The sequence below is a fragment of the Choloepus didactylus genome, chromosome 1 (genome assembly GCF_015220235.1).
Source record: "Choloepus didactylus isolate mChoDid1 chromosome 1, mChoDid1.pri, whole genome shotgun sequence".
NCBI lineage: Eukaryota > Metazoa > Chordata > Mammalia > Pilosa > Megalonychidae > Choloepus > Choloepus didactylus.
Window position 1 is genome coordinate 14,605,426 of NC_051307.1, and position 21,061 is coordinate 14,626,486.

The following is a 21,061-nucleotide window of genomic DNA, read 5'->3' on the forward strand; positions in this document are numbered from 1 at the left end:
AGGAAAAAAAAAAGACAGCTAGGAAGCAGCAAAAGGAAAAATAACCTTAAATCAAAGTAAAATAAAGAATCAGACAATACCACCAATGTCAAGTGTCTAACATGCCTCCCCTATCCCCCCTCTTATCTGCATTCACCTTGGTATATCACCTTTGTTACATTAAAGGAAGGATAATACAATGATTTTATTAGTTATAGTCTCTAGTTTATGCTGATTGCATCCCTCCCCCAATGCCTCCCCATTTTTAACACCTTGCAAGGTTGACATTTGCTTGCTCTCCCTCGTAAAAGAACATATTTGTACATTTTATCACAATTGTTGAATACTCTAGATTTCACCAAGTTACACAGTCCCAGTCTTTGATCTTTCCTCCTTTCTTGTGGTATCTCACATGCTCCCTGCCTTCCTCTCTCAACCGTATTCATAGTTACCTTTGTTCAGTGTACTTACATTGTTGTGCTACCGTCTCCCCAAATTGTGTTCCAAACCACGCACTCCTGTCTACTATCACCCTGTAGTGCTCCCTTTAGTATTTCCTGTAGGACAGGTGTCTTGTTCACAAAGTCTCTCATTGTCTGTTTGTCAGAAAATATTTTGAGCTCTCCCTCATATTTGAAGGACAGCTTTGCTGGATACAGGATTCTTGGTTGGTGTTTTTTCTCTTTCAGTATCTTAAATATATCACACCACTTCCTTCTTGCCTCCATGGTTTCTGCTGAGAGATCCGCACGTAGTCTTATTAAGCTTCCTTTGTATGTAATGGATCGCTTTGCTCTTGCTGCTTTCAGGATTCTCTCTTTGTCTTTGACATTTGATAATCTGATTATTAAGTGTCTTGGCGTAGGCCTATTCAGATCTCTTCTGTTTGGAGTACGCTGCGCTTCTTGGATCTGTAATTTTATGTCTTTCATAAGAGATGGGAAATTTTCATTGATTATTTCCTCTATTATTGCTTCTGCCCCCTTTCCCTTCTCTTCTCCTTCTGGGACACCAATGATACGTACATTATTGTACTTTGTTTCATCCTTGAGTTTCCGGAGATGTTGCTCATATTTTTTCATTCTTTTCTCCATCTGCTCCTTTGCATGTAGGCTTTCAGGTGTTTTGTTCTCCAGTTCCTGAGTGTTTTCTTCTGCCTCTTGAGATCTGCTGTTGTATGTTTCCATTGTGTCTTTCATCTCTTGTGTTGTGCCTTTCATTTCCATAGATTCTACTAGTTGTTTTTTTGAACTTTTGATTTCTGCCGTATACATGTCCAGTGCTTCCTTTATAGCCTCTATCTCTTTTGCAATATCTTCTCTAAACTTTTTGAATTGATTTAGCATTAGTTGTTTAAATTCCTGTATCTCAGTTGAAGTGTACGTTTGTTCCTTTGACTGGGCCATAACTTTGTTTTTCTTAGTGTAGGTTTTAATTTTCTGTTGTCTAGGCATGGTTTCCTTGGTTATCCAAATCAGGTTTTCCCAGACCAACACAGGCTCAGGTCCCAGAGGGAAGAAATATTCAGTGTCTGGTTTCCCTGCGGGTGTCTTAGAAAATTGCTCCACACTTTGATGCCTTGGGTCACTGTGCTTTTCTGCCCAGCAGGTGATGCCTGTTAGCCTATAATGCTTGACTGGTGTGAGGAGGTATGGCCGTGTTCCCCCAGGCTCTGGGGTCTGATTCTGAATAGAAAGGGCCCCACCCCTTTCCTCCTAGAGAAGACAGAGCCCCCAGGTGGAGGTCATTAGCATTTCAGTGGTCTCTCTCTCTGCTTGTGCTGTCTCCACCCTTCTCCGCTTCACAGCCCTGGAAACTGAAAATGACTGGGGCTTTCTCCACTGAGCTGAAAAAGAAACAGATAGTCCCCTTCAGACCCAGTCTAAGGCAACCCTCCAGCTCTCCCAGGTCAGTCGTCACCCAAAGCCTCTGTCTGTTTTTTTGGGGATGCGTACCTGTAGTGAGCAGTTCACACTCGCTACTTAAAACCCCAGTTGGAGCTTAGCTGAGCTATATTCGCTTTCTGGGAGAGAGCTTCTCTCTGGCACCATGAGGCTTTGCAGCTTGGACTATGGGGGAGGGGGTCTCCCGACTTGGATCCGTAGGTTTTACTTACAGATTTTATGCTGTGTTCTCAGGCATTCCTCCCAATTCGGGTTGGTGTATGATGAGTGGATGGTCTCGGTTGTCCCCCCGCAGTTATTCTGGATTATTTACTAGTTGTTTCTGGTTTTTTGTAGTTGTTCCAGGGGGACTACTTAGCTTCCACTCCTCTCTATGCCACCATCTTGCCCCTCCTCCTCTATTTGAGTTCTTGCGTTCAGTTCTTCTGGGTATATACCTAGTAGCGAGATTGCTGGGTCATATGGTAATTCTATATTTGGCTTCCTGAGGACCTCCCAAACTGTCTTCCATGGTGTCTGCACCATTTATATCCTCTCCAATACTTGTAGTTTTCTGTTTTTTTAAATAGCAGCCATTCTAGTGGGTGTGAAATGGTATCTCATTGTGGTTTTGCCTTGCACTTTCCTAATAGCTAATGGTGTTGAGCATCTTTTCATGTGCTTTTTAGCCATTTGTATATCCTCTTTGGAGAAATGTCTATTCAAGTCGTTTGCCCGTTTTTAAATTGAGTTGTCTATCTTATTGTTGAGTTGTAGGTTTTCTTTATATATTTTGAATATTAAACCCTTATTGGAGATGTGGTTTCCAAATATTTTCTCCCATTGAATACATTGTCTTTTCACTTCTGTGACAAAGTCCTTTGATGCACAAAAGTTTTTAATTTTGAGGAGGTACCATTTATCTATTTTTTTTTTTGTTGCTTGTGCTTTGGGTATGAAGTCCAAGAAACCATTACCTAACACAAGATCTTGAAGATGCTTCACTATATTTTCTTCTAGGAGTTTTATAGTCCTGGCTCTTTTATAGTCCTGGGTTTTTCATGTATGAGGAAATTTCCTTCCATTCCTATTTTTCTAAGTATTTTTATCAAGAAAGGATGCTGGATTTTGACAATTGTCTTTTCTGTGTCAAAGGAGATAATCATGTGGTTTTTCTTTTTCCTTAGTTTTGCTAATGTGGTGTATTACATCAGTTGATTTTCATGTGTTGAATCTCCGTTGCATACCTGGGATAAAACCCACCTGATCATGGTGTATAATTCTTTTAACATGCTGTTGGATTTGAGCTGCAGGTATTCTTTTGAGGATTTTTGCATCTATATTCATAAGAGAAATTGGTCTCTAATTTTCTTTTTTTGTGATATCTTTACCTGGCTTTGGTATTAGGGTAATATTGTCCTCATAGAATGAGTTAGGTAGAATTCCCTCCTAAGTTTTTGTAAGAGTTTGAGCAGAGTTGGTATTCATTCTTGGAATGATTGGTAGAATTCACCTGTGAATCCTTCTGGTCCTGAGCTCTTCTTTGTTGAAGGTTTTTGATGACTGATTCCATCTTACTTGTAATCGGTCTGTTGAGGTCTTCAATTTATTCCAGAGTCAGTGTAGGTTTTTTGCATGTTTCTAGGAATTTCTCCATTTTCACCTAGGTTGTCTAATTTGTTGGCATATACTTGTTCATTGTATATTCATATCCTTTTTATTTTGGGAGTTGGTAGTAATATCCCCCCTCACATTTCTGACTATTTATTTGCATCTTCTCTTTTGTTTTTCTTTGTCAGTCCAGCTAAGTGTTTGATGATTTTACTGATTTTTTTTTAAAAACCTACTTTTGGTTTTGTTAATTCTCTCTATTGTGTTTTAAATTCTCAATTTCATTTATTTTTGTTCTAATCTTTATTTCTTTCCTTCTGCTGTTTTGGCATTAGTTTGCTGTTCTTTTTCTAGTTCAGCCAGGTATGCAGTTAGTTCTTCAATTTTAGCTTTTTCTTCTTTAATGTAAGTGTTTAGGGCTATAGATTTAACCTCCCACCACTGCCTTCACTGTGTCCCATAAGTTTTGATATGTTGTGTTCTCGTTTTCATTCATCTCGAGATGTTTACTGATTTCTTTTGCAATTTCTTCTTTGACCCACCAATTGTTTAAGAGTGTGTTGTTTAGCTTCCATATATTTGTGAATTTTCCAGTTCTCTGCTTGTTATTGATTTCCAGAGTCATTCCATGTTGGTCAGAGTAAATGCTTTTAACAATTTCAATCTTTTACAATTTATTGACTTTTTTTTTGTGACCCAACCTGTGGTCTCTCCTGGAGAATGGTCCATGTGCACTTGAGGAGAATGTATATCCTGCTGTTCTGGGGTGCAGTGTTCTGTAAATGTCTGTTAGGTCTAGTTACTAATCATATTATTCAAGTTCTCTGTTTTCTTATTGATCTTCTGTCTAGATGTTCTATCTATTGATCAGAGTGGTGTATTGAAGTCTCCAACTATTATTGTAGAGGTGTCTGTTTCTCCCTTCAGTTTTGCCAGTATTTGCCTCATGTATTTTGGGGCACCATGGTAAGGTGTATAAATAGTTAATGATTGTTATTTCTTCTTGATGGATTGTCTCTTTTTTTAATATATAGTGTCCTTCTTTGCCTCTTGTAACATTTTGTATTTAATATGTTCCGATACTAGTATAGCTACCTCAGTTCTTTTTTGGTTACTATTTGCATGGAATATCTTTTTCCATCTGTTCACTTTCAGTCTATTTGTGTCTTTGAGTCTAAGGTGAGTCTCTTGGAAACAGCATATAGTTGGATCATGCTTTTTTTATTCATTCTGCCACTCTGTGTCTGTTGACTGGAGAGTTTAATCCATTAACATTCAGTGTTGTTACTGTAAAGGCAGTAGTTACTTCAGTCATTTGTCCTTTGGTTTTTATATGTCATATCTTTTATTTTTTTAATCCCTCTTTTCCTTTATTGCAACCTTTTTTTCTGTATACTTGGTCTTTTGTGATGTATTGAACTGATCCCTTCCTCATTTCTGGGTTTCTGTATGTATCTTAAATACTTTCTTTGTGGTTATCCTGGGGTTTATATTACACAACCTACTTCTGTAACTTACTAATTTGAAAAGATACCAATGTAGCTTCAATAGCTTACATGTTCTCTGTTCCCATATCCTTCTTTTCTTCTTTATGTTGTTTTTGTCCCACTTTACCACTTTATATTTTGCATGTCCATTATCAGGAAATATGCCTTTTTCTTGTTCAATTGTTTTCTGATTCTTATAGGAATTAAAGACTAGAGTTTTATATTGAGGATTCAGTACTATTGGGTTTTACATTTACCCTTTTAATTATCCTTACTGATAATCTTCATTTCCTTACACTCCTCCAAGCCACTCCTCCTGTCTTTTCCTTTCAACCTGCAGAATTCCCTTTAGTAATTCTTATTGGACAGGTCTTTTGTTGACAAACTCTCCCAATTTCTGTTTATCTGTGAATATTTTAAACTCTCCCTTATTTTTGACAGACAGTTTTACCAGATTAAGAATTTTGGGTTGGCAGTTTTTCTTTCAGTACTTTAAAAATGTCGTACCACGCCTTCTTGCCTCCATGGTTTCTGATGAAAATTCTGTACTTAGTCTTATTGAGGATTCCTTATAAGTGATGAATCACTTTTCTCTTGCTGTTCCCAGAATTCTGTCTTTATCTTTAGCATTTGACATTCTGATAAGTATGTATCTTGGAGTAGGTCCATTAGGATTTATTTTGTTGTAGTATGTTGCGCTTCTTGGAGATGTATATTTATGTCTTTCGTAAGAATTGGGAAATTTTTTACCATTTCCTCAGATATTCTTTCTGCCCCTCTTCCCTTCTCCTTCTGGGACACGTATGACATGTATGATTGGGTGCTTTGTGGTGTCACTGAAATCCCTGAGACATTGCTCAATTTTTTCTATTTTTTCTCTTATCTGTTCTGTGCTTCTGACTATATGATTTCGATGATCTGTCTCCTAGTTCATTGATTTCTTTCTTCTGCCTGTTCAGATTTGCTGTTGTATGCCTCTGGTATGTTTTTAATCTCTACTATTGTGCCTTTCATTCCCATAATTTCTGTTATTTTTTTTTTTTATGCTTTCAAATTCTTCTTTATGCTCATACATTGTCTTCTTTATGTCCTTTATCTCTTTAGCCATGTTTTCCTTCATATCCTTGAATTTATTTAGATTTGGTTGAATTCTTTGATTAGTTGTTCCAAATTCTGTGTCTCTTCTGAAGTTTTAATTTGTTCCCTTGATTGAGCCATATCTTCCTGTTTCATAGTATGGTTTTTAATTTTTTGCTGATGTCTGATTAGCTTGAGGAGTTAACTCTGCAGGTTAGTTTCTCTCCCTCTTGTCTAGGTTTTATTGTTGATTGGCTTTGGGTTAAGGAATTTCTTTGACACTTGTTCCAACTTATTCTAGACCTTTAGAATAGCCTGTGTTTAACTGATCAGATTTTCTCAGCTCTTCATCTGATTCTTTCCCTGGATATGTGGTACAATTTTGGGGATTGCACTTTTTGTGTAATTGTTTCACCTCCAGGAGGAAGCTTCCCTTCCTCTCTTCCTTCTCTGGGAATCTTGATCAGTTCTGTTTGTTTCTGTGTGGAATTTTTCTCCCCAGCTCCTATGATTTGTTTAAATTCTCTCCCTCATGCAATTCCCCGTTTTCCTGACTCCTCATTTCTGGGACCCTAGGGTCTTACAGCAGTTCAGTTAAAAAAAAAAAAAACTTCCCCTTTTTTTTCTCTGTGAGGCTTTTCTGCCTGTGGTTTCTTCCCTGTTAGGGCATCCTGCCCCGGTGAGCCAGATGGGGTCAATCCAGAAAGCTAGGTCACTCCAGAAAAGTCTGTTTTGTGGGTAGATGGTCCAGCCAACAGAAACTGCACTGAATGAGCACAGCACCTACCAGGCACCATTTCACCGTGGTCTCTGTTTTTTTACCCTTGGGGCCCTTTTGTATGTAGTGTTCCTCAGTGACTTGTGCTTTGTCCTAGGTCTCCACAGACCTGGGTTCCTGTGCCTGGATATGTGTCAGGCTCCAACTAACTGCTGTGCGTAGCTGTGTAGTCTGTCCCCTATGGGGTGGATCCGCCGCTGCCTCTGAGCAACTCCTGAACTGCGTGGGACTGAGGGGGAGGGAAATGGACCAGTGGTCGTGATGGAAGTCCCCTACCTGATAATTTTCTTTTTCTTCTATTCAGCATTTGTGGAATCCTTTTCTAGTCCCTGTTCTCCAGAGTTGTAGGCAAGAGGGGCTTGTCCTTTTATTCACTGAATCACTGGGAAAGTTTTTTCAGGGGATGTCTTATGTTACCATGTTGATCATGTCACCCACTTTTTCAGATTTGGATATCTCTGAATATCAGGATGCATCTTGCAGTCAGTGGTATCTTACAATTTTAATTGGCAAATTTTTTTTTCTTTCTTGGCAGTATAAAAATTGGTGAATCTTAAAATTAATCACAACATAGAATTAATGAAATATGTTGCATTTCTGGATTTTCTAATAGTGAATCATATTTGTGAAATTTAATATACTCAACTTTTACTAGGAGTTTTTTTTTTTAAATGTACTTTTGACTCGCTCTGCTACTATTCAGGGGGAAGGGAGGGGAGAATTGGCTTCAGTATTCACAAATGAGAGTGATCTAGGGCTTTTCTTTTTTATTAAATCATTTTCAGGATTATCATTTACCTCACTTAAACAGAAAAGGCTTTTGAAACTTTCCATGGTTGTCTTTTAACAATTTTTAAAGATATATTAAATATTAAGATGTAATTTCCGTATACTTGTAAGAGTTTTAAAGTTTACAGTATGGAAAATGTAATTGCTTATGTCCATTCAGGCTACTAAGAAAAGGCAATTTTTCCCACTAATCAATGAACCTTGCTTTAGCAGAAATGGAAAGAGAAGCTGAATAAAGTAGTCTTATTTTTTTTTTTAATTCATTTTTATTGAGATACATTCACATACCATGCAGTCATACAAAGCGTACATTCAGTTGTTCACAGTACCATTATATAGTTGTATGTTCATCAACCAGAATTAATTTTTGAACATTTTCATTACCACACACATAAAAATAAGAAGAATGAAAATTAAAGTGGAAAAGAACAATTAAAGTAAAAAAGAACACTGGGTGCCCTTTTTTTTTTTTCCCCTTATTTTTCTACTCATCCATCCACACACTGGACAAAGGGGAGTGTGGTCTATATGACTTTCCCAATCATATTGCCACCCCTCATAAGCTACATTTTTATACAGTCATCTTCAAGATTCATGGGTTCTGGGTTGCAGTTTGATAGTTTTAGGTATTTACTGCTAGCTGTTCCAGTTGATTAGAACCTAAAAAGGGTTGTCTGTATTGTGCATCAGAGTTCCCACCAGAGTGACTTCTTGGCTCCTTTTGGAATCTCTCTGCCACTGAAGCTCGTTTCATTTCCTTTCATATCCCCCTTTTGGTCAAGAAGATGTTCTCCATCCCATGATGCCAGGTCTAGGTTCCTCCTAGGGAGTCATATTCCATGTTGCCAGGGAGATTTTCTCCCCTGGGTGTCAGATCCCACGTAGGGCGGAGGGCAGTGATTTAGGCCTATTTATTATATGGAGACAGAGTTTTCTGAGTTTGAGAAATGAATAAGAGAAAATCACTTGACTTTTAAAACAAAGGGAAACTGTTTACCTCTTGATTATAATGAGAGCCTTAACATGGGTTAACTAACACTGATTAATTCATATATAAATGTAAAATAGACAAATCAGAAAATTGGCGCCTTTTTTATAATCTCTGGAGACAGGTGTAATAGTTATCTGTTAAAATAAATGTGTGTTTTCTGGGTGTACCTTAGGAAAAATAGGGTAATGTAACATTTCTATCCACTGAACTTTAAGTTGTTAAGTTAAAAGATTTTTAAGTTATTCAGATAATTGATTTTAGTTAGGAAATAATCTGTTTTCCCTTCTAAGCGATATATAAATATCTGAATATTTTAACAATGTGAAAATTCATCGGATGATTTTGTTTTGTTGTAGGATAAATGCTGTGTCGAATGCTCAGGTGCGAGGTGACAGCTATGAAAGCGGCTGTTTAGGAAGAACAGGTAAAAGCACCTTGAGCTCCTAAAATATGCTGGCAAAACAGGGATTTATCAGAGGGGGAGAAAGCCTCTCTAGTGAGTCTTTATTCAGGACAGGTAATGATGATATAGAATATTTTTTATTAATTTTAAAAAATTGTTTTCATGTTATTTAAATCCTTTACTTTAAGATTATTCCAGAAGTTAACATTTTTGTCATGTCATATGGTCCATAGTTTAATAGACATGATGTTACTATTCAAAATCAGTGGGTCTTGGACTTCAGCTTACTCTTCCAATGCTAGTGATGGATTTATTTCCATCCTGAATGTTATGTAAGGGGTGGCTGACTGTGATTAACTACAGCAAAGAAATGGGCACATTAAGCCATCAGACCCAAGGGCACAGTGTTTTTCATCTTAAAGTCTAATCACCTGAGCATCCACAGACTGAAGCAAAATCATTTGGAAGACACATGTTACTTGTTTAAATTGGTTTTTTGTAGCTTGAATTTTTTTCTAATTGTCACCCAATAGTATTTGTCTTTTTATGTTAAGTTGTAACAAATTATATTAAAATCCAGGAATTTGTTTTCAGTGGGATTTCAGTGTCTTGCTGTAAAAGGCACAGGGCTAGAAGTCATATTTCCAACCTTCAAGGACTAGGGCAGGTGATTTGTGGTCATAACTGAACGTTTAGAAATGTGGGAGAGGAATTTTGAAGGATGATTAAGAAACACAGTGAATACGTGTAGAATGTTTCATGTGTGTGCCAGGGGCTGTCCTGAGAGCTTTACACATACTAACTTATTTAATTGTCACAATAGTCCTGCTAGGTAAATATTCTTTTTTTCTTTAATACAAATTTGTTGAGATATAGTCACATACCATACAAACCATCTGAATTGTACAATGGCTGGCTCACAGTATTGTTATATAGTTGTGCATACATCCCCAGGATCTAAGTACTCTTATTGTCCCCATTTTTAGATGAAGGTGTTAAGTCACTGAAAGCTTAAATAACTTGTCCAAAGTTACACAGCAAGTAAGTAGTGGAGCCAGAATTTGAACATAGTCTGGCTGCAGAGCCCATGCTTTTAACCACTATGCTATGCTTGTTTCCAGTTTAGAATCGTTTAGTGTCTTTGGTTTAGTACCACAATTTTTTTTTTCCTTTTTGTCAGCTTTGTTGAATAGAATTTAATGAGTTTTGGCAGATATATATATATAGTTGTGTTACCACCACTATAATCATGATATAGAACATTTCTATTATCCCCAAAAGTTCCTTCCTACCCTTTTGAGTTAATTCCCCCTCCTCCCCAACCTCCTGGCCATTGTTGCTCTGCTAGCTATCAGAATAGCTTTGCCTTTTCTAGAATTTCATATAAATGGAATCATACAGTATCATAACATTTTAAGCCAAATAAAGGAGAAGAGCTGAGCTTTCTTTCCTACCTGATCAGCTCTAAAGCTGATGTAACTTTTATAACCTCACTTCCATTGGGATTTATGGAGAACTGGGGAGAAGGATGGTGACAAATGATGCATGAACCGAAGTTAAAAGTGCACAATGTTTAGGTGTGTGTGTGAGCTCACTTTTTAGCATATTCTGTGCCTCAACCTCAGATAATGTCAGGAATGAGGGGAAGGTAAAGAATAAGAAAGTCATGTGTTTTAGCAAGTGTTTTAGTTTTCTGGCAGCTAAAACAAATATCTTCAAAGGTCCTATTTAGAAATGGGTTCACACCCATAAGATCAGAGGCTGGGACCCAAACATGCCTTTTGTGGGGGACACAGTTCAATCCCCAACCACAGGTGAAAATGTTCTGCAGAGAGCACACAATCATTTACTTGATCATTTTTCTTTAAAGAACATCCCAAAGACATTGCTTTGGATTATGTTACTATCATCTATTTTTTATTCACAATTTAATTGTAACTTATTCAAAGTCTTTTATCTTAATGGTGGAACTGGTATTTGCCTGGGGTCTGTCTGCTTCTAAAACCTATACTTTTTTACCATTATATTTTTCTCTTACCCTTGCTAAGTAATTATTACATTTTTCTCCATGATCATTCCTTAGCCAAATAAAGTTCACAATATAATTTATTATATTTATAATATATTATATTATATTATATTATATGGTGCATAGTACAAGTTCTGTCTTGCTCCAGAAACTAAGGGCAAACTGTCTTAGAGGCATGATCAGCCATCACCACACTAAGCCTTCATACTGCTTAAAGGATTTATTTGTGAATTATTCCTATTTAATTCCCAGAGTAATTTGCAGGAAAATATTAGGAAAATAATGAATATAGTATAAATGAAATAATCTGGGATCAGATGGATGTTCTTAATTGCTCATTAACGTTAACTTTGAGCTTCTTTGGCAACAAAGGAAAAAAGGAAAATGTTATAGTTTGAAATTTTTGCTAAAGAAAAAGCATACTCATTTTTCAAGAGAAATATTTTTCTTGTTTAATTTCATTAGCAATTTTAACATGTGTGATCATAAATAAAGGACATGATGGAAAATAATTACAAGGATTTTTGATAGTTCCTTTTAGTTAGAGCTGTGTTTGAATTTGGTTCAGAGGATGTCTTTTTCCAAGGAACTGAACTTTACTGTATTTACTCTATTTTTCTGGAGATCTGCTTAGTATTGTAATAGCATTTAGATTACAAAGAAGGTGATTTCTCTTATATATCAGCTGTTCTAACCATACTGAGTTTTGAGCAGTATTTCCTGCATATCTGGTATTTAAAATATATGTATCTCTGTTCACTTAATAACAGAATAACTGCAGTTGAGGCTAATTTAACTTTCTAGTATGAAATTATCTTGGATTTTAGATTCATTTCAGTAGAGATCTGTTCCCCTTCTCCAGGGAGATGGGCTGTCAGTAGTATACAGGGGTCTGACACAAGTGTTAACCTGCTATCCTAAAGTTGTGTTGAATCTGTTAAAGCACCCAGATGATTACTTTATTCAGATTCTGGAATTCCATACAATAGAGTGTGGAAGAGATGCTTCTGACCTTGAATGTTTCAAGGGTGTGTGCTACAGGTTGGCTGCCTAAGCCATAAAACAGCCTGAATGTAGTTCCTGAAGAATGACCACTGTTTGCACCGTATGAGTAATGGTGTGATTTTAGAAGCTTAACAGTGATGAAAAGGGGACGGTATTTGTCCTTTTCCATTTTGAGTCTCTCATTCTTGTGTGGTGATGACTACCTGAAATATATTTGGTACTTCTAACTGAGCAATACTTGGATAATATATATATATAAAGGGGTGGTTTTCATTTAGGGTTTAATTAATCAGTTTAGTCAAATAATTACTAATGAAGCTTGTTTAGTTTACTCAGGCATTAGTTTCTCCTGCAGGAGGCCAGTAGAAAGGTAACAGTTTTCCTTTTTCCCTTTCCAGGTATGGTTTAATCCCTTTAATTTTTTTTTTTGTAATGTTTATTCAGTCAACCATTATAGCAGATTTATGTAAATATAAATGTCTTTGATATGCATAATATATATAAGTTAACAGTGTTTATAGTGTTATATCTTCCTAAGACATTATAGAACTGTGAACATGAGCAAAATCCCAATACCCATTCTCCCTACAGGTGCTCGAGTTTGGCTTTTCATTGGTTTCATGTTGATGTTTGGGTCACTTATTGCTTCCATGTGGATTCTTTTTGGTGCATATGTTACCCAAAGTAAGTATTTATTTCTCCTTTATTCAAAGGAGAGATTCAGATATGTTTTTATATGTGGTTTAGTCTAACTTCATCAAGTAAAAGTTAGCTTAATTATTCAGGTGGCTTGAAGACATCATTCCTTATGAAGATATATAAGTTGTTGATTAAAACTTCTACGTGGGATCACTGAATATAGTGGGATAGCCCTGGTTAGTAATCAGAGTCACTGATGAAAATGTGTAACTCTCCAGCCAGCTCCACAATATCTAATTTTCTTCCTTACCTTGGACAGCCAGGATCTTATATCTTATAAAAGAGGCCCATTTATTGGGGGTTGCAGTGGTAAGTCAGAAATCAGGACAGGTCCCTAGTCCCTTATTTACAATTCCAAAATCCATAAAACTCTGAAAATCAAGTTTCTTCATAACCAATTTGACAGCAAGACCTGACCTGACCTAAACTAACACTGGGCTAACTATGGTCTTTATTCCATTTAGTGTTAAGTATTAAAATGGTTTATTGCAGGAATATTGATGTACTTAAGGGATGCTGGCCTTAACCCAGCTGAGGGTGGTATGTAATATATAAGCTCTATTAGCATTTTTAAATCTGAAAAATTCTGAATTATAAAACACACCTTACCACAAGGATTTCAGATAAGGGGTTGTGGACTTTGATATCTTTCTTTCCACGGAATTTCCCTCTCCAACCCCAGCTTGGAATTTTTCAGTTATAGATACAAGGGCAGTTTTTTCAGGGCAAGACTGAAGGCGTGTTTGTACCCTTGGTGCAAATGATTGATGCAATGGAACAAGCTCCTGTTAAACCATTTTGAGTTTCCTGGCTGTGCTTGGCACCCTGGTTTTTTATCTAAGGGAGATTAAAAGCAGAACCTCATCTCAGCAGGTGTCTCTGGAAGCATACAAAGACTATATTTCACCGGCTGGCTCCCTTCACTCCAGAGAAGGAGTCAGTCTCAGATAATGCATTTATTCATCCTGTGACCCTCTATCTCTGAAATCTCTTTGTCAACTTCTTTGCTTAACTATTACTTCACTTTTTCCTGACCTATAGGTGGCCTTCTAATACTTTAGACAGAATCCCTTAAATCTCATAGCTTGATCAGTATAAGATCCTTGCAATACTTTTGTCTTTCCTCACACAATATGTCAAGAGTTGAGGAGCATAGTGGTTGGCTAATGTTGAAATAACATTGCTCATTGAATATATCCAAAATATGTTGATTTTTGTTAATTAAACATACTATTGGAGTATATAATTCTAGTATAACGCTCATCTGAAGGAAAGTACTTTTTTTTTAAAGCAGCTTTATTGAGATATAATTTGCCGACCATATACTTCACCCATTTAAAGTATACGATTGAATTTTTTTTTTGTATATTCACAGAATTTTGCAGCCACCACAATCCAATTTTAGAACATTTTATCACCTCAGAAAGAACCCCCCCCACACACACACCCATTGGCATTTGCTTCCCATTTCTCCCATTTCCCCACCCCTAGGCAACCACTGATCTACTTTCTGCTCTGGATTTGCCCATTTTGTATAAGTGGAATCATACAAAAAAGTGTGTTTTAAATTCATTTTATTACTGACTCTTAAGAAGGGGTGGGCTGCTGTTACTGATTTCCTTGGAAGGTCTGCATAGTTATTTGAAGAGATGTTAAACTTTTCAGCTTCTATAATGAAAATGGGAATAAATTACCCTTACTGAATGGTGTGTAGAAAAGTACTAACTTTGTAAAGGTTGTGATCTCATTGGTTGTATCTTAATCTTTAAAGAACTAGTACATACTGAGAAATTGCTTGATTATGGATCTCATCTTACTATTTCTATAGCATTCATTGCTCATTATGTACTTTTCTGTTTGTAAAGCGCATATGCTTTTACTTCAGAGGGCATTTCAAACACATTTTGCATCCCTTACTGTAAAGACTTTCTTGAACTATTAATAATCATAAAAGCAGCTAACATTTGTATAGTTCTTATGGGCCAGGCAATATTCTAAGCACTATACATAGTCATTCATTTGATTCTCACACCCTTTGGGGGTAGGTATTGTTATAATGCCCATTTTACAGATGAGAAAACTAATGTATACTGAAGTCAAGTGATTTGCCCAAGGTCATACATTTAATCAGTAGTAGAATGGGTTTCAAACCCTGGGTCTGGCTCTAAGTTGGAGCTCTTAATTATGCTACTGTATTGATTACTATCATAGCAAAAGCTAAAAATTGAACCAGTTTCTTCATCTTCTCCAGTATATTTAATAAACACGTATAGCTTTATAAAAGTTAATTATCCACAATTTAAGTAATTTTCAAGTTTTTCTCTTTCTCTGAAAATAATAACTACTCCCTCCAGGAGAGATTCAGTGAAAGAGCATGATGATGAAATTGTAATGATCCTTTTTATGTCCGTCACATTTGCAAAATAAAACTCCTGAATTCATGAGAGAAAATAAATTCTAGACTGTTAAGTAACTAAGAATTTACTTTGTGTCTTTCTAGCATTTGTGTTTCTCTGTTGGCCGTAGGAAGCCAAGGGACAAGTGGGGGTGCCCGCTGCTGCTTCCTCAGCAGTTTTGATGCAGCTAGAACCATAGCATTTACTTGAAACAAAGAGAAAACCTGATGAGTTCATTGTCTTTTATCCAGAGTGAAAGCAACCCCCCTTTTTTCTCTACTAATTTATACTCCAAATTAATACCTGAATTTACTTGATATCTCTGAAACCAGTATAAAGTATAAAAATTAAGAGTTTTTGGGTGTGGAAAAAGTTCATTTGAAAACTAGATTTCAGTGAATATAAAACAGTTGGCAGTAATCTTTTTTTCCTTTATTATCTATATCCTTATTGTTTTAGAAGAATATTGGAATTTTATTATTTTGAATTTATAGATTTCTTTGAGTTAATGAATAATAGCACTGTTGAAATATACAGAGTATATCATTATGAATGGCATACGTTGTTACTGCCATTTGCTTTGTAGTCTTCTAATCTGTTTTACTTTTTTTGTGTGTGTGCAGGTATTGATGTTTATCCAGGACTAGCTGTGTTTTTTCAAAATGCACTTATATTTTTTAGGTAAGTTGAGTCGTTTCTTAATCATACCTATAACATTTCCAGAAATGATAATCTTTTATCATAAAGTAGCATATACATGGAACATGTATAAATCCCTTGGATTAATAAGAATGGATAGAACTTCTTTTAAAAGGTGAAAGTTCCATTATTACCAAAGAGCATAGATAGGCCATTTAATAGGGGTTCTGCTAGATGCTGGGACCTCAGCTGGATGTTTTATATGTTACCCTTTTTTTCCCTGCAAATTTTATTGATATATATTCACATATCATATAATCCATCCAAAGTGTACAATCAGGGTCTCACAGTGTCATCACCTAATTGCACAATCATCATCACATTCAATTTTAAACCATTTTTGTTGCCCAAAAAAGAAAAATAACAGACGTAAATAAAGAAAACCCAAAGCACCCCACACCCCTTATTCCCTCCTATTACTGACCCCTTGTATTGGCATGGGACTCCTGTTACTGTTAACAGTAATATTAAGATGTTACTGTTAATTATAGTCTGTAGCTTGCAATAGGTACTTTTTCCCCATATACTGATCCATTATTATATATTACCCTTTTAAGTCCCATTTAATTATCTTAAATCTATAAATCAGGTATTATTCCCATTTTATAAATGAGGAATTAAGGCTCAGAGCTTACTTGAGGACTCCCAGTTAAGTAAATGCACAACTGGAATTTCAACCCAGATTGCTGCTTCCATAGCCTGTGCTTTTAAAAAAAGTCATATCAAGTATCTTTATTTAAAAAAAAAGAAAAGAAAAGGAAAAATGTCAAAATTAATACATAGTAGTCATGTTGTGTACAAAAGCTGGTTTGGGAATAGTTTTCTGATTGAATTTTAAAACTAACAAAGTAAATTTAAAAATGTTTTGTATTAAAAAAATCACAAAGAACAATCTTAAAATTATTTTTAAGGATAGTCTGTTAAAAGCTCTAAAGTAAAAACCATTTCCTAGCCTTTTCAGAATGAATGTTTTTTAATTTTTAGATAGGTATTTTAGGCATCCATTTCTAAAATTCTATTTTTCCCCAAGCGCACAAAATTATTAAATAGGATCTAAGCCTTGAAGAACTTTGTTTTCATCGCTGATTTTAAGCAATTTGATTATGAAGTGCTATAGGGCAGCTTCTTCATTTATCTCTGCTTGGGATTCATTGAATTTTTTGACCTGTGGGTTTATAGATTTCATCAAATTTGGAATCTTTTTTGCTATTATTTCTTCTTGGATTCCAATTACGTGTGTATTAGGCTTTTTGAATTGTCTCATAGCTCACTAACTTCTCTGTACTTCCTCCCCCCTCCCCCCCCCCGAGTCTTTTTTCCTCTCTATTAAATTTTGGATTGTTTCTGTTGTTAGGTCAAGTTCACTAACATTTACCTCTATAGTGTCTAGTTGGCTATTAATCTCATCCTTTATATTTTTCATCTCAGACATTGTGCTTTTCATCTCTAGAGGCTTGATTTGGATCTCTTTATATCTTCTCTGTCTCTCCTTAACATGCTTATGCTTTCCTCTACCTTCTAGAATGTGAGGAGCATATTCATAATAGCGATTTCAGTGTCCTCTACTAAATCTTCTGTGTCATTTCTGGGTCTTTTTCCATTGATGATTCTTTTTTCTCTTCATACTGTGTCTGATTTTCTGCTGCTTTGCCTGCAATTGAATGGCAGGTGGAATTTTGGGTATTCCTTTAAACATTTTTTGAGCTTTGTTCTGGGATGCAGTTAAATTACCTGGAAATAGTTTGATCCTTTCAAGGCTTGCTCTTAAGCTTTTTAGGCAGGACCAGAGCAGTTTTAGTCCAGGATTAATTTGTCCTGTTACTAAGGCAATACCCTCCTGAGTATTCTTCCCGTGGCTCCTGTGTACCATGTATTGTAAGATTTCTCCACTCTGGTTAGGAGAATGTGAGCACTCTATAGTCCTGTAGGTGTGCTTGGAATTATTCTTTCCAGTGGATCCTTCCTTTGCCTTGTGTATTAATCAGGGCTCTCCAGGGAAACAGAATCTACAGGATATATATATATATAAAATGAGATTGCAGGAATTGGCTCACATGAATGTGGGGATGGGCAAGTCCAAATTCCCTAGGAACTCCAGTGAAGGTTTTTGATGAATTTCCCAGAAGCAGCTGGCTGGATGAAGTAGAGATGGAAATTCTTCCTTCTGACTATTGAAACCATCCATTCTCCTTTTCGGGCTGTCACCTGATTGTATTAGATTTCTCTCATTGTTGAAGGCAGCTTCTTTAATTGATTGTAGATGTAATCAGCCATAGATGGAATCCACTTATTGATGATTTAAATCCATGAACTATCCTGACGGTAACAGTCAGCCAGTGCTTGCTTGACCAAACAACTGGACACCATAACCTAGTCAAGTTGACACATGAACTTGACTGTCACACCTTGGATAATTTCCTTACACGTGTACAGTCAGCTGAAGACTCGAGACTCCTTGCATGTCTCTGGGGTACTGTCTCTGTGCAGCTCTCTTTTGTCTTGTACTGTGCTTTGCAAACTTGCCAATTTACCTTTCCTGAACATTCAACTTTTGTTTCCTCAACTCACGGAGACCTCTTTTCTCTGCTTGAGTTCCCTCTTATTCCATTGCAGCCTGGACACTCTCCCTGTTTGAAAGAAGTTTGACAGTTTCTGCTGCCTTTTTTGATTGTATTTCTTGGCACATGGCCTGCAGCCTTCTGGGGATACAAGTTTTATGGACATCTTAAGCAGTTGAGAACAATTAAGTTCCGATTCGGCCCTTTGTGATGGTAGGAGGGGAATCCACATAAATGACTTTTGGATGGACTGAAACCATCCAAATGCATAAAAGGTGCACTTAGGTGGACAGTGATGTCCACTGTGTGCTGACCCTAGGGTGCAGCTTCTCCTACTTCTCTGGCTGCTGCTCCTCTGTTTCCTTTGCAGGTTTATCCTCCACTCCATGGCCACTAACTTTTTTTTTTTTTTTTTTTTTTTTTTTAATCATCATTTTATTGAGATATATTCACATACCACGCAGTCATACAAAACAAATTGTACTTTCGATTGTTTACAGTACCATTACATAGTTGTACATTCATCACCTAAATCAATCCCTGACACCTTCATTAGCACACACACAAAAATAACAAGAATAATAATTAGAGTGAAAAAGAGCAATTGAAGTAAAAAAGAACACTGGGTACCTTTGTCTGTTTGTTTCCTTCCCCTACTTTTCTACACATCGATCCATAAACTAGACAAAGTGGAGTTTGGTCCTTATGGCATTCCCAATCCCATTGTCACCCCTCATAAGCTACATTTTTATACAACTGTCTTCGAGATTCATGGGTTCTGGGTTGTAGTTTAATAGTTTCAGGTATCCACCACCAGCTACCCCAATTCTTTAGAACCTAAAAAAGGTTGTCTAAAGTGTGCGTAAGAGTGCCCACCAGAGTGATCTCTCGGCTCGTTTTGGAATCTCTCTGCCACTGAAGCTTATTTCATTTCCTTTCACATCCCCCTTTTGGTCAAGAAGATGTTCTCCATCCCACGATGCCGGGTCTACATTCCTCTCCGGGAGTCATATTCCACGTTGCCAGGGAGATTCACTCCCCTGGGTGTCTGATCCCACGTAGGGGGGAGGGCAGTGATTTCACCTTTCAAGTTGGCTTAGCCAGAGAGAGAGTGGCCACTAACTTTTGAAGTTTCTTAAGGCTTGTTTCTAGGCCTTCTCTTCTGTTATTTTTTCTCTCTCTAGTTGAAGTTACGTATGTTTAGGACTTTAGTTACTGCCTATTGTGCTGAGTCACAGAAGTCTTATCTCCAGGCCGAAATCGGTTATCCAGATTCCTGCTTAACATCCTTTCTTGGGTGATTTCAAATCCAACACATCCAGTATGCCCACAATTTAACTGTGGTTCCAGAATGTCCCATATCTCCACTCCCCCCACCCATTCACTTTGCTGAGATTACCCCCACTCATTTTTTTGGGTCTTGTTTCAATCACCATTCCTCAGGAAAACCTTTCTTGACCTCTCTAACTAGGTTATATCCTTATATTTATTCTCATGATAACATGTACCTCTTCTTTATTGCATTTTTAGCAGTTGGAAATTTATATTTATTTGATTATCTCCCTTTTTAGACTCCATTAGGAAGCAAATTTGTCTGTTTGGGATGACAGTCACCTTCCCAGCACTTAGCCAAGCTCCTGGTACATAGCCAGTACTCTATACAATAATTATTTGTTGACCGAATGAAGAATTACACTATGGTGTGTTTTAGGATGTTTCAGTTGTTTTAATTCAGATATAGTAGAATTCTCAAGATGCAAAATAGCCCTCATGCCTGCCACTGTGAGAAATATCCCTTTTCCTTACACATTTATTAGGTAATAACTTCCGTGGCTTTAAAAAAAAATACTTAATTAAGCTCAGCCATCTAGGGCAACAAACTGCTTTATAAAATACGTGAATTCAGACTAACACCATCATGAACTTTAATTTAATTTTAGGAATTGATTTAAAGGGTTTAGCGAGGTACCTGTCAAAGCATATTCTCATTGCTTATTCCCCATGTTTTTTCTCATGATTGTTTTTCTTATATTTCTAGCACTCTGATTTACAAATTTGGAAGAACTGAGGAGCTGTGGACCTGAGATCACTTCTTAAAATCACATTTCCTTTTTGTTTTATTCTATTTGTAGATAAGTTTTTATCTCTCAATATAATTTACACATTGCCAAATAGAATAGATTGTACATTAAATGTTTTGTTTCTCTACATTTTTATGCTGAGTGTTGAAATAGTTTCATGAAATTTGTCCTTTCTTTTCATTGAATAGATTGTTAATATGTACATAATATATGACTATATATATATATATTGGATGAATAGTATCAGATTTTTTAATTCCTGAAGACTTAAAGCTTGATCTGTTCCCTGAGCCAGGTTTTATCATGTCATTTTACAGTTAACTGTGCTTTTAGTATATCTTATTTCTGAAGATGCACAAAAAATATAGTTCCATCAATCTGAAATAAGCACTGAACCATTAAAAAAGATATTTTAGCAAGTTTTAATTTATTTTGGCTTAAAAATGGGATGTTTTAAAAGGAAGAATGTTTGTTCTTCTGTATTGAAGAAGTGGGCTTTTATATGAAGATTTTTTAAATGTTCAAAGGACTAGTTTGAAAGCCTCTTGAAAACAATTCCTCTAATATGACTTTATTTGAGAAAGGATAAATACATG

At 36.3% G+C, this 21,061-nt stretch overlaps 1 protein-coding gene across 2 annotated transcripts in view; it reads left to right on the forward strand.

The window, feature by feature from the left end:
• Positions 1-20,592, forward strand: part of TMEM50B (transmembrane protein 50B) — a 63,058-nt gene extending 42,466 nt beyond the window's left edge. For both annotated transcript variants that reach the window (XM_037832277.1, XM_037832287.1), the window contains exons 4-7: positions 8,952-9,019; positions 12,624-12,716; positions 15,751-15,808; positions 20,423-20,592. In XM_037832277.1, coding sequence (XP_037688205.1) covers positions 8,952-9,019; positions 12,624-12,716; positions 15,751-15,808; positions 20,423-20,468 — 265 coding nt within the window. In that variant the 3' untranslated portion in view covers positions 20,469-20,592. The remainder of the gene's footprint in view (positions 1-8,951; positions 9,020-12,623; positions 12,717-15,750; positions 15,809-20,422) is intronic.
• The last annotated feature ends 469 nt before the right edge of the window (positions 20,593-21,061 follow it).